The 13,662-nt window shown below is 53.0% G+C and overlaps 1 protein-coding gene across 3 annotated transcripts in view; it reads right to left on the bottom strand.

The window, feature by feature from the left end:
• Positions 1-13,662, bottom strand: part of IGSF3 (immunoglobulin superfamily member 3) — a 175,309-nt gene that overhangs the window by 37,084 nt on the left and 124,563 nt on the right. For all 3 annotated transcript variants that reach the window (XM_064152262.1, XM_064152264.1, XM_064152263.1), the window contains one exon: positions 8,270-8,674. In XM_064152262.1, the coding sequence (XP_064008332.1) occupies positions 8,270-8,674 (405 nt within the window). The remainder of the gene's footprint in view (positions 1-8,269; positions 8,675-13,662) is intronic.

Raw genomic sequence — 13,662 nt, 5'->3', positions numbered from 1 at the left:
ATCTGGGTGTCCTAGCTTGCACAGCTCTTAGGAGAGCCCTCCTCAGAGACTGCTGCCCTTGTCTGATCCCGAAGGCTGCACAGACCTGTGCTGTTCTCAGACAGCACCTCCCATCTCAGCTGCTCCATCTCTGGAAACTTGGCAGAGAGAAGACACATCCAAGGAGGAGTCAGGAACAGAGCCTGCCTGGATGCTTTCAGTTCTCCACCTGCATCTATCCACCCTACCACCTTCCTTCCTCAGGCAGGATCCAGAGCCTGGCACCAGCCCACTTCCATGCTGAGTCAGGAAGCAGGCAGACCACAGCGAGTGGCTAATGTCCAGTGGGCACCCTCACACCAAATGCAAACAGGATTCAAAGGGAGCCACTTGCAATCTGCCTCAAGAGATTAGCAAGTGCTAGGGAGCCACCACACCTCTCCCCTCCACACACTGGACATACCTGCCCTGACTGATTGCTGGCAGACCAGCCTGGTAAAGCTTGCATAGAGGATACTCCTCTCCACTGGAAAGGGTCAAGTGTGCAAAGAGCAAGGCAACATCTCTAGAAGGGAAAGGAGTGCTGAATCTTGGGGGAAAGAGGTGGTAAGCCTTTGGGGCAAGCCTCAGCTGTCAGGGATGAAAGAACCAGGGTTTCAGAGTGGGGCCAGATACTACAGCAGAAGGGGGAGCAGCAAACAAGGATGTGAGTGTGAAGAAATCTTCAGTGCTGCACTTGGGGATTGCTCCAAGGTCAGCCCATGCTCCTCTGCGTGGTCTCCTGCCAGCTCTGGCTTCAGGGAAGCAGCTGGCATGAACTGAGCCATAAGTTTATTGTTCTTCCTCCTCTGCTGCAACATGAGCTCACCAAGAGAGAAACAACAGGCAGCTTGAGGGATGGAAGTGAAAAAAGAGAGCACTGTGCTGTAAGGACACAAAACAGACACAGGCAGTCTAGCCAGTCTGGTCCTCAATCCTGCCCAACAGACCCTTACCAGACCTGGATTTCTGCCCCAGCCTACAGAACTTAAACCTCAGCACTCACCCTGCAGCAGTGCAGGTCTCTCTCCCTGCAAAGCACACACAAGCTACCTGGGGCTGCATGCCTCTACCTGTGCACAACCCTCCCTCTACTTTATGACCTAAGATGCACAGACTTGCACGACTTGTAGGATCAGGCCATGAAAGGGAGCTTCAGGTCCTACTGCTGTGGAGTTTTCACACCCCAGCAAATGATAATCACAGGCTCACAGGATGTTAGGGGTTGGAAGGGACCCGAGGAGATCATCGAGTCCAATCCCCCTGCCAGAGCAGGACCACACAATCTGGCACAGATCACAGAGGAACACATCCAGAAAGGCCTTGAAAGGCTCCAGAGAAGGAGACTCCACAACCTCTCTGGGCAGCCTGTGCCAGTGCTCTGGGACCCTCACAGTAAAGAAGTTCCTCCTTGTGCTGAGCTGGAACCTCCTGTGCTGCAGCTTACACCCATTGCTGCTTGTTCCTGTCCCAGGGAGCAGTGAGCAGAGCCTGTCCCCCACTCCTGGCAGCCCTCAGACACTTATAAACATTGATCAAATCCCCTCTCAGTCTTCTCTTCCCCAGACTAAGCAGCCCCAGGTCCCTCAGCCTCTCCTCATCAGCCATGCCCTCCCATCCCCTCATCATCCTTGTAGCTCACCACTGGTCCCCCTCCAGCAGATCCCTGTCCCTCTGAAACTGGGGAGCCCAAATCTGAAGGCAGTATTCAAGATGAGGTCTCAGCAGAGCAGAGCAGAGGGGCAGGAGAACCTCCCTTGATCTGCTGGACACACTCCTCCTAATACACCCCAGGATCCCACATTGCCCCCATGATACTTACATTGTCTCTAAGCTCTCACATGGGTTTTTCCTCACACTCCCAGTCCTTATAGAAGGCTTCAAGCACAAAGGGCCAGAAACATCACACTCAGGGGCCCAATCTGGCTCCAGATGCCGTGCAGGACACCTGCCTAGAGCCCTTGTATTCAGGGCTGACAATGCTGCCATGCCTGCCTTCTTCAGTCCCTCTGTCAGGAGCTCTGTTTCATTTCCCAAACACTGCTCATTTCTTCCTAGGAGTATGAAAGGACCAGAATGTTTCAAGCTGCTGAACATTACATGTTGGCTATGAGATAGCTGTAGGTGAAATTACTTTGCAGCCACATTAATACACAGAATTCGAAACCACTGCTGCAGCCTCTGCAGTTACCACTCAGAGTAACTCAAAGATGACAACTACAACCATTACCCACTGCAAGAGTGGCAAGGAGAGGCAGCCTGAGTGCTGAAATGGCAAATTGACACACCAGGAGAAGCTCCAGCACCCTGTCCCTTGAGGATGTGCAATTTCACACAGCCAAGAGATTAATGAAGCAATCAGGCAGCCACTATTTTACCTCTCTCACCTCAACATACTTGAAAGGCTGACTGCAGTGGTCTGAACCACATAATATTCTCCACTATCAGAATCATGGATTTACAACTGCAGCATGTGTGGCTGCAGGGCATTACCACCCTGGGCAGGAGAGGCTCAGGCTCTGTTACCTTTCCAGTCCTTGAGCAGAGGCTGTGTTTTCGCTTGTTAGGGGACTCATAGGGGATTTCCTTTCCCTTTGCCTTCTGTTTGCTACATGTACTGGTGTAATCTGCTATCTTGATAGCAGAGGAGTAAAATACTCTGCTCTCCTCAGACCCCACCTGCAGTCCTGGGGGCAGTTCTGGAGCCCCCAACACAAGAAGGACATGGAAGTGTTGGAGCCAGTCCAGAAGAGGACCACGAAGATGCTCAGAGGGCTGCAGCAGCTCTGCTATGAGGAAAGGCTGCAAGAGTTGGGGCTATGCAGCCTGGAGTAGGCATCCAGGAGACTTTAGAGTGGCCTCCCAGTATCTGAAGGGGACCTACAGTAAGGTTAGGGAGGGGCTATTGACAAGGTCTTGTAATGACAGGAGAAGGGGAAATGGGTTTAAAGTGGCAGAGGGGAGATTCAAACTGCATGTTAGGAAAGGGTTCTTTGCAGTGAGGGTGGTGAGACACTGGTACAGGTTAAGGGTGGTGAGACACTGGCACATGTTGAGGGTGGTGAGATACTGGCACAGGTTGCCCAGGGAGGTCGTGGAGCACAGAAGCACCCAACGTGATCTTTGATCACGTTGGGTGCTTCTGTGCTCCACGACCTCCCTGGAGGTGTTCAAAGCCAGGTTGGATGAGGCCTCGAGTTCTAGTGGGAGGTGTCCCTGCCTATGGCAGGGGGTTGGAACTGGATGATAAAGAGGTCCATTCCAACCTAAACCATTCTATGATTCTATAAATCAATGGCAAACTCTCCCTCTGCTTTTTTCCCCTCTCTTTCTTATCTCCTGGTAAGGAGAAAGAGGAGACAGGAGGTGGAGTGGGAGGTGTGGGGGAATTCAGCCCTTGCACTAAGCCATTATATTCTTTCTTGGTGTCCAGTGTGGGGCAGCAAAAGCAGCTGTGTCTTTATGCTCCCTGAGTTTTCACTTGTTATGGGATGCAGACAGCTATTCCTTGCCCTTTTCCTTCTGTTCTCTATATATGCTGATGTAATCAAGCATAATCAAGTTGTGCCAGGGGAGGTCTAGGCTGGGTGTTAGGAGGAAGTTCCTGGCAGAGAGAGTGATTGGCATTGGAATGGGCTGCCCAGGGAGGTGGTGGAGTGGCTGTGCCTGGAGGTGTTGAAGCCAAGCCTGGCTGGGGCACTTAGTGCCATGGTCTGGTTGATTGGGCAGGGTTGGGTGCTAGGTTGGACTGGATGAGCTTGGAGGTCTCTTCCAACCCAGTTGATTCTATGATCTTTTCACCACCTGGCCCTGTCACATTGAAGGAGAAGCCACTGTGTCCATCCTGGTTGATTCTCTGATCTTTGTAGCAGAGGAGTAAAACACTGTGTAAATCAATGGAAAACTCTGCCTCTTTTCCCCCCCTCCTTTTCTTGTCTCCAGGTAAGGAGAGGAGATGGCAGGGGGAGTGGTGGGAGTGAGGGAGTTCAGCCCTTGCACTAAACCACTACACTGACATTTATTGATTGCAATGTCTGCACCTGGATGCTGTCAAATAGAAAGGTCACTCTGACAAATAGGGAGCAGTGGTTTAAGAGGGAGCCAGAATCTCAACATGAACTTACAATTTGGAAACATGTTGGCTCAGTTTGCCAGAAGACCTCCAGAAAACTCTTCTCTACAGTGTCCACTGGTAGTGGAGAGCGTTCACCCCAAACCCACTGGCACAGGGGACAAGGCAAAAAGCCATAGCTTAGTGGCAAAGGAAAAAGAAAGCAAAGATTAAGACACCAAAGAGTATCCTGAGGTTGTATCACATTAAGGAGCCTATGAAGACAGAATTAGACTGACACCCTCTCAGCTGGTCAGTCCTTCAGGGTGCCTGAATGACCCCTGTTGAAGAAACTCTGAATATAGAATCATAGAATCAGAATCATAGAATCAGGCAGGGTTGGAAGGGACCACAAGGAGCAGCCAGTTCCAACCCCCCTGCCATGCCCAGGGACATTCTACCCTAGAGCAGGCTGCACACAGCCTCAGCCAGCCTGGCCTCAAACACCTCCAGCCATGGGGCCTCAACCACCTCCCTGGGCAACCCATTCCAGCCTCTCACCACTCTCCTGCTCAACAACTTCCTTCTCACCTCCAGCTTTGCTCCATTCCCCCCAGTCCTGTCACTCCCTGAGAGCCTAAAAAGTCCCTCCTCAGCTTTTTTGTAGGCCCCCTTCAGACACTAGAAGGCCACAATAAGGTCACCTGGGAGCTTCCTCTTCTCCTGACTCCAGCCTCATCTCTTTCAGTCTGTTCTCATAGCAGAGCTGCTCCTGTGAATCTGAAAACCAGCAGCTGCTCCATCAGCACAGATCTGACTGGGGGGCTCTAGGATGTTCATTCAGAGATGTCTGCAGATGAGACCTCCCACATTATCCTGGATACTCTCTGGAGGTTATCCAGCCAAAGACTCAGCAATGACATAAAACTGTGGAATAGCTGAGGTTGGAAACACTCCTAAGATCATCAAGTCCAGCTGTCAACCCAACACTACCATGACTACCTCACCATGCCCCAAAGTGCCACGACCCTCTGCAGCCTGCAGGACTCAGAGAATGGGAGTGGCTGCCAGTGCAACAGCTGGAACATCTGTTAAGGCATCACTTGATTGATTGCTACTCCAATACAAAACTGGCTGCCAGAGCACACTTAAATGTGCTCTAAGTTTTTTCCCAAGCACAAATGCAGGCTTGGCAGTGCCTGGCTGGAGAGCAGCCCTGAGGAGTGGTACCTCGGGGTGCTGCTGGATGAGAAGCTCAGTAGGAGCCAGCAGTGTGCACTTGCAGCCCAGAAAGCCAAGCAGAGCCTGGGCTGCAGCAGCAGAAGTGTGGCCAGCAGGGCCAGGGAGGGGATTTTCCCCCTCTGCTGTGGTCTGCTCAGACCCCACCTGGAGTACTGCATCCAGTGCTGGAGCCCCCATTACAAGAGGGATGTGGAGATGCTGGACTGTGTCCAGAGCAGGGCCAGGAGGATGCTCAGAGGCTGCAGCAGCTCTGCTGTGAGCACAGACTGAAAGAGTTGGGGCTGTGCAGGCTGGAGCAGAGGAGGCTCCCAGGTGACCTTCTTGTGGCCTTCCAGGATCTGAAGAGGGCTACAAAAAAGCTGGGGAGGGACTTTTTAGGCTGTCAGGGAGTGCCAGGAGTGGGGGGAATGGAGCAAAGGTGGAGGTGGGGAGAGTGAGGCTGGAGGTGAGGAGGAAGTTGTTGAGCATGAGAGTGGTGAGAGGCTGGAATGGGTTGCCCAGGGAGGTGGTTGAGGCCCCATGGCTGGAGGTGTTTGAGGCCAGGCTGGCTGAGGCTGTGTGCAGCCTGCTCTAGGGTAGGGTGTCCCTGGGCATGGCAGGGGGGTTGGCACTGGCTGCTCCTTGTGGTCCCTTCCAACCCTGACTGATTCTATGATTCTAAGTGTCCTTCTTGCCACCCTCAGCTGTGACACAGAAGCTCCCTTCTGGAAGCTGTTATCAAGGATTCTTCTTATACATATGCATGCACAGAGATGTGCCATGAAGCAGCAGGTTACTCCAGGGACTACACATCCTCAGGCAGTGCTGTTTCCAGGGAGATAAGCTAAACCGATGAACATCTCCAGCGTGACCTTGTGAGCAATAAAACATGCATTACAAGGCAGGATAATCAAGATAAATGGAGAAAATTAACCTGGAGATGAGGACAAGGAAGCAGAGGAGGGAAAAAAAATGACAAAGCTTCATGAGATGCCCCTGACTTTTGGGGTCCCCAGTTGAAGAGGGACAGGGATCTGCTGGAGAGAGTTCAGTGGAGGGCTACGAGGATGATGAGGGGACTGGAGGGCATGGCTGATGAGGAGAGGCTGAGGGCCATGGGGCTGCTTAGTCTGGAGAAGAGAAGACTGAGAGGGGATTTGATCAATGTTTATAAGTATCTGAGGGCTGCCAGGAGGGGGAGACAGGCTCTGCTCACTGCTGCCTGGGATAGGACAAGCAGCAATGGGTGTAAGCTGCAGCACAGGAGGTTCAAGCTCAGCACAAGGGGGAACTTCTTTACTGTGAGGGTCCCAGAGCCCTGGCACAGGCTGCCCAGAGAGGCTGTGGAGTCTCCTTCTCTGGAGCCTTTCAGGGCCTGTCTGGATGTGTTCCTCTGTGATCTGTGCCAGATTGTATGGTTCTGCTCTGGCAGGGGAGTTTGACTCGATGATCTCCTTGTGTCCCTTCCAACCCCTAACATCCTTTTCTAAAGACATGCTCAGGGTTGGGGAAGGTGTAGGAGAGTATGAGAAAGACCACTGAGGGGAAAAACACAAAGCCTAAGCCAGAAAGACCCTAGGAAAGAGTCACTTCTGCACAGGAACACAGAGAGGACTACCATGATGCAAGGACCTAAGCCAAGAGTCTCGAAAGCGCTAAAAGGCTCACTCAGAAGTTCATCTCCTGCCTTAAGGCCAAGACAGCAGTAAACAGTTTGGCTCAGCAGGGACTCAGAGCTGTCCTGACCACATATATGTGCACCCTTCATGGGCAATACAAGGAATCACCAACATATTAGTGACAAAGCCTACAGAAGGTGCCCAACTCTCACTGGCGGCACAGGGAACATAACCTCCTCGTACGTGTTCTGCTCTGCCTGCCCAGCCAGGTATCTCTTGCTTAGCTGCTGCACACTCTGCCTGGACACCCACGGCCTGGGTGACTTTCAGAAACTGAGACCTTTCCTCTAGTGGGCATGAAACTCATGCTCTGATCACTAGCTGCTTTTGAAGATACCTCCAGCACAACAAGAGATGTAGCCAGTTACTGAGCAAGAGATGTAGGCAGTTACCTCCCTTGTCCTGCTGGCCACGCTGCTCCTGAGCCAGCCCAGGATGCCATTGGCTCTGCTGCCCACCTGGGCACACTGCTGCCTCAGCTGCAGCTCCTCTCTCCCAGCACCCCCAGCTCCCTCTCTGCCTGGCTGCTCTCAGCCACTCTGGCCCCAGCCTGTAGTGCTGCTTGGGTTGTTGTGGCTAAAGTGCAGAACCCTGCACTTGGCCTTGTTCAGTCTCATCCCATTGGCCTCTGCCCACCCATCCAGCCTGGCCAGGTCCCTCTGCAGGGCACTCCTACCCTCCAGCAGCTCCACAGCTGCTCCTAGCTTGGTGTCATCTGCAAACTTACTGATGCAGGACTCAAACCCCTGGTCCAGATCATCAATAAAGATACTGAACAGGACTGTGCCCAGCACTGATCCCTGGGGAACAGCACTGGTGCCAGCTGCCAGCTGGATGTGGCACCATTCACCACCACTCTCTGGGCCCAGCCCTCCAGCCAGTTCCTGACCCATATCAGAGTGAATCTGTCCAAGCCAGGAGCTGCCAGCTGTGCCAGGAGCTTGTTGTGGCAGACAGTGTCAAAGGCTTTGCTGCAGTCCAGGCAGACTCCATCCACAGCCTGCCCCACATTCACCAGGCAGGAACCTGATCATAAAAGGAGCTCAGGTTGGTGAGGCAGGACCTGCCCTTCCTAAACTCATGCTGGCTGGGCCTGACCCCTTGGCCATCCTGTAGGTGCTGTGTGATGGCACTCAGGATGATGGAGCTCCAACAGATCTGCAGGCAAAAGGACGAGCACCTCCCCTTCAGCCAGGCACAAGTGCGAGAGGCCAGCTGCAGCTCCGAGAGCAGTCCTTGCTCCAGGCAGCACCGCAGCACCCCCGCCGCACACGCAGCCCCTGCCCCTCCCGGCGCTCACCTGGCCGCAGCACCCTGATTTCCAGGAGGTTGGAGGTCCTGTCCGCCAGCCGCGTCCAGCTGCTGTTGTAGTTCTTCCTCCAGAGCTCCGCCACGCACTGGTACTTGCCGGCCTCCGTGTCGCTGGCCCTGCTGATGCTCAGGCGCACGTTGTTGCTGGCCTCGGCCTTCTCGATGGCGGTGCGGGTGCGGAAGCCCACGTACCTGTCGCCCCACTGGACTCCGCCGTCGCGCGTGAAGGTGACCAGGTCGTGAAACTCGGTGCTGCCCGCTGGCTGGAAACGCCACGTCACCGACACCGGCACCCACGACGGGTAGTGGGGCTTGATGATGCACTGCAGGTCGAAAGACTCGTTATAGGTCACCCCGGGGGTGCGGGAGATAGCGGTGACAGCAAAGCCAGCCTCTGCGGGAAGAGAGAAGAGGACTGTGAGAGACGTCTGCCTAAGCAGGCCCTGCTGCTAGCATGCAAAAGCTGGGGGTGGTCACTCAGCTGTGGGCCTAGAAGAAGCAGCTACTCATGGGATGTTGGCTCCTCGTTTGCAATTTCAAGGTGGCACGAAAAGCAGCAACAAAAACGCACTTTGGTGCCCGTGTGGCAGTGTGGTGAACAGCTGTCTGCAGCGGCAGCAGGATCACACTCCCCTTCTGCCCAGAGGACCTGGGAGAGCAGGCAGCCAGCTCGGGCAAGATGCCCAAGTCCCGTATGAAGATGCAGCAGCATAACGGCAAGGGAGCAGCACTAGGCAGAGCAGACACTCAGCACCAGCCTGACTGGAATGGGCTGCCCGGGGAGGTGGTGGAGTCGCCATCCCTGGGGCAGTTCAAGGCAAGGCCGGACATGGCACTTGGTGCCATGGTCTAGCCTTGAGCTCTGTGGTAAAGGGTTGGACTTGATGATCTGTGAGGTCTCTTCCAACCTTGCTGATACTGTGATACTGTGATACTGTGGTACTGTGATACTGTGGTACTGTGATACTGTGGTACTGTGATACTGTGTGATACTGTGACTGCTCACAAGACTCCACAGTTCAGTTCTACCTCTCAGGCAGGGGGTCCCCACCCTGTTCCCTAACCCCAGGCCTGTGGCTGGTTGTTGCAGGTGAAGGCAAAACGAGGGAAGTGAGAAGCAGCAGCCTTCACTTGTGCACTGCAGAGGTGGCAGAGGTTGCAAAACCCCGGGATGGAGGCAGCTGAAAGAGAAGCTCCTGTCCTTCGCACAGCATGGCTTCTGTGCTCTTCCACATCACAGCTCCCGGACACTTCTGTGCAGCTCTCCTTGCACATCCACCCCTCTGCAAGTCGCTCAATACATTCTGACTTGTTTACCCTCAGCATTTTGTTCAGGGGAGTCTAAACCCAGCAGTCTATTAGTAATTTCAAGATAACATGTTCCCAGTTGTCTGGCTTACATTTTGGGTCAGAGGACTTCCACTGATCACTTGTTCTAAGATGCAGAGAGAAATATTTTCTTCTCTTCTGATCACTTTGGTGCTGTCAGCAGATTTAGCAAGGACGTGGATTTTCCTCTAGCAACATCCCCCAAGAAGCACTCCCTTCCCAAGAGGCTCCATGGGGTATTCCTGGCTGTCTGGCAGCTTTCTTCTCTTTCCCTGCCGTGTTGACCATCCCAGCGCCCTGCACAGCTGCCTCTGCTGGAGAAAAAGACTCCAGCCAGAGCCCAGTAGAAACATGAACAGCTTCTGGAGCAGCAGAGAGCTGCAGTTTGCCACTGGCTCAAAATTACTGTTAGAGGGATGAGCTGGGAGTTCATCATGACCCACAAAGCTGCTGCCACAAGCCAGACGGGCACAGCATGGACATCGCTGCCTTGAGATGCTTCCAGCTTCTGCAGCCCTATGGCATTGCCATCCCAGAGCACCAGAACATCTGATCTCTGACAAGACAGCTCAACCTTTGGGATTAAAGCCTCTTCCAACATGTTCAGTGATCACCCAGGGAAGGAGAGGGAGACACAGGCTGACTTCCCTGCAGGACTGCTGCACCTCACTCCCATATCGGTGCTGACCATCAGACACTGAAGCAGCCCTGCTGCCCCAGCAACTGAGCAGCTCAGAGCGCTGCGCAGCCAACAGTGGCTCTAGAAAACTCCCTTCATTTCACCAAGATCAGTTGACTTCTTAAATTTAATCTCCAGCTGGCCTGGGCAAGGAAGCTTTTGAAGAGTCTTCTTTTGACTGCTGTGCAAAAGCCAGGTGTGTATCTCAGGTCCTCAGCCCAACCAGCATGCTCATCCAAAGACTGGACGAGGCACTCAGTGCCATGGTCTGGTTGACTGGACAGGGCTGGGTGCTAGGGTGGACTGGCTGAGCTTGGAGGTCTCTTCCAAGCTGGCTGATTCCACGATTTTCTATGATTTTCTGGTACTTAGGTTAACACACCAAAGCCCTTCTTCCTTCAGGACTTAGTACAAAAGAGGAGAAGCCATGCATAAAAGTGAGCAGGTTTTTCTGCAAGGCCTCCCTTCAAGAACACAACAGTCCCCCACCACCCTGCCTGCCTCCTTCCCCAGCCAGCCAGGGACTGAGATCCTCCAAAGATCAGGGACATCTGGGCTTGTCTGACAGCTCATCTCCCTTCTGGCTATTGCTTCTGAAACGCCTTCGAGAGAGATTTATGGGTCTGAACATCATCTGTGTGCTGGTTCAGCTGAAGAGTTTCTTACCCTGGCAAACTGGAAAATAATTAGACCTTAACTTGAAATCACAGAATCACAAAATGGTTTGGGTTGGAAGGGACCTCAAGGATCAGCCAGCTCCAACCCCCTGCCGTAGGCAGGGACACCTCCCACTAGAACAGGTCACTCAAAGACTCATTCAGCCTGGCCTTGAACACCTCCAGGGAGGTTGTGGAACACAGAAGCACCCAACGTGATCTCTGATCACGTTGGGTGCTTCTGTGCTCCACAACCTCCCTGGGCAACCTATGCCAGTGTCTCACCACCCTCAACCTGTGCCAGTGTCTCACCACTCTCACTGTAAAGAACTTCTTCCTAACATCTACTTTGAATCTCCCCTCTGCCAGTTCAAACCCATTCCCCCTCGTTCTGGCATTACCAGACTTTGTCAATAGTCCCTTTCCAGCCTTCCTGTAGGTCCCCTTCAGATACTGGAAGGCCACTCCAAGGTCTCCTCAAAGCCTTCTCTTCTCCAGGCTGCAGAGCCCCAACTCTTGTAGCCTGTCCTCAGAGCAGAGCTGCTGCAGCCCTCTGAGCATCCTCATGGCCCTCCTCTGGACTGGCTCCAACACTTCCATGTCCTCCTTGTGCTGGGGGCTCCAGAACTGCCCCCAGGACTGCAAGTGGGGTCTGAGGAGAGCAGAGCCAAGGGGCAGAATCCCCTCCCTTGCCCTGCTGCCCACACTGCTCTTGCTGCAGCAGCCCAGGACACAGCTGGCTGCCTGGGCTGCATGTGCACACTGCAGGCTCATGTTCAGTGTCATTAAATTTACTGCTTCTTTAAAAAGAAAGGAAAAGTTTATTAGCAATTTCTGTAGCCATAAACCTCTCCTGCTATTTCTTGGGACCTTCCACTTGAGCTCCTCAGGACACCTCTAAACCGCTGTGCCGAACGAAAAGATTCAGCAGCAGTGAAATAAGAGTCAGTATTTTCGGCACTAAATTTTCATCAGCTCCTTCAGCTTTGCTGGCTGGAGGAAGAGGGCCTGGGAATTGCTTAGGACTTGACAGGATGTGCTCAGCAGCCAGCAATTACTCTGGGACAAGGACATCTTCTGGAACTGCTGGGCAATTTTAAGCATCTTAAATCTTACCAGGAGTAAAAGCGACTAAGCACTGAGATTTAAAACGAGTCTCGAGACTTCCACAAGTGGCAACCAGAAAGGCCAACACACAGGCTTAGGGCAGGCCAAAGTCTGCTGACCTCAGTGTTGCAACCAGACAAGAATGCTCCTTCTTTTCTCTACAGATTAATGACCCTGTCTATTTCTGGAAGCTATAGAGCAGAGATTTCTAGCTCCAGGCAGAACAGCATCTGAAAGAAGGTTGGAAGTGAAAGGGAGGAAAGGAAGGGGAAAAAAAAGGCAAGATTTAAATCAGAAAACAAAACAACTTTGAAGTCTGGTCTCTCACACATCTTGCCAAAGCTTAGCGCTGCAGAGAACCACATTAAAAAACCCCCAACCCAATAAGAAAAAACAAACCCCAGAAATTCTTCTCTCAATCTTTCAAGAGAGGTCCCCAAATTTTTATAGCCTTGGAATTGTGCAGATTAGTAGCCTCATAGGAACAGTCTCCCTTCTCCAGTCTCCTGCAGGGGCACTTTGGGAACTTCTTCAGAACTTATCATAGCAAGGGCTCAGCAGGACCAAATAAGTCACAACCTGTGCAAAATCCCTAATGCCCTTCCTGCCCTCTCTTAGACTGACAAAGTGTCATGGGTTTGAAAGGGAGAAGCCCTATGGAAGAGCAGAGCACCAGCTGCAACGATCCCAGATCTTAGTTCAGCTTGGTCACGGACAATGGTGTAGCCCTGGGCCAGCAGCTCACTGTCTGCTCTCCTCCCAGAGGCAGTGAGGACTGTATCTGGGCCATGTCTTCTGTAGGTTTCTGATGCTGCCAGAGACTTTGCCATTTCTGGTGGCAAGGCCAATTCATGCCCAGTGTGTTACTCTCCTGGTCTGGCAAGTGGAGGTAAGGTTTACCCAGGGCATGCAAGGAGGCATCAATGCCCATGGACTGCCAGGGGAGCACCACTACTGCCCATAAGCCAGCTCCAATACTGTAGGAACTGGCAGCCTGTCTTCTTGGAAGGCTGCTAGAAACACTGCCCCTCTCCTTAGCTCTGCTTTGCTCCTGCCACAGCCACCCTTTAGACTTTGACCTAGCACACACTGAGGCATGCAGGAGCCTTCTTGGAAGGCTGCTAGAAACACTGCCCCTCTCCTTAGCTCTGCTTTGCTCCTGCCACAGCCACCCTTTAGACTTTGACCTAGCACACACTGAGGCATGCAGGAGTCTTCTTGGAAGGCTGCTAGAAACACTGCCCCTCTCCTTAGCTCTGCTTTGCTCCTGCCACAGCCACCCTTTAGACTTTGACCTAGCACACATTGAGGCATGCAGGAGTCTTCTTGGAAGGCTGCTAGAAACACTGCCCCTCTCCTTAGCTCTGCTTTGCTCCTGCCACAGCCACCCTTTAGACTTTGACCTAGCACACACTGAGGCATGCAGGAGTCTTCTTGGAAGGCTGCTGGAAACACTGCCCCTCTCCTTAGCTCTGCTTTGCTCCTGCCACAGCCACCCTTTAGACTTTGACCTCGCACACATTGGGGCATGCAGGAGTTTTGCACCAACCTACCAGGAGCACGGGCAAGCTGCCAGGTACTTCCATTTTGCCAGCAAGCATGGGCATGAGT

This window comes from Pogoniulus pusillus, chromosome 12, assembly GCF_015220805.1.
Source record: "Pogoniulus pusillus isolate bPogPus1 chromosome 12, bPogPus1.pri, whole genome shotgun sequence".
In the NCBI taxonomy this organism is placed as follows: domain Eukaryota; kingdom Metazoa; phylum Chordata; class Aves; order Piciformes; family Lybiidae; genus Pogoniulus; species Pogoniulus pusillus.
The sequence above is the reverse complement of the archived record's forward strand: the minus strand, read 5'-3'. Positions and strand labels throughout refer to the sequence as shown.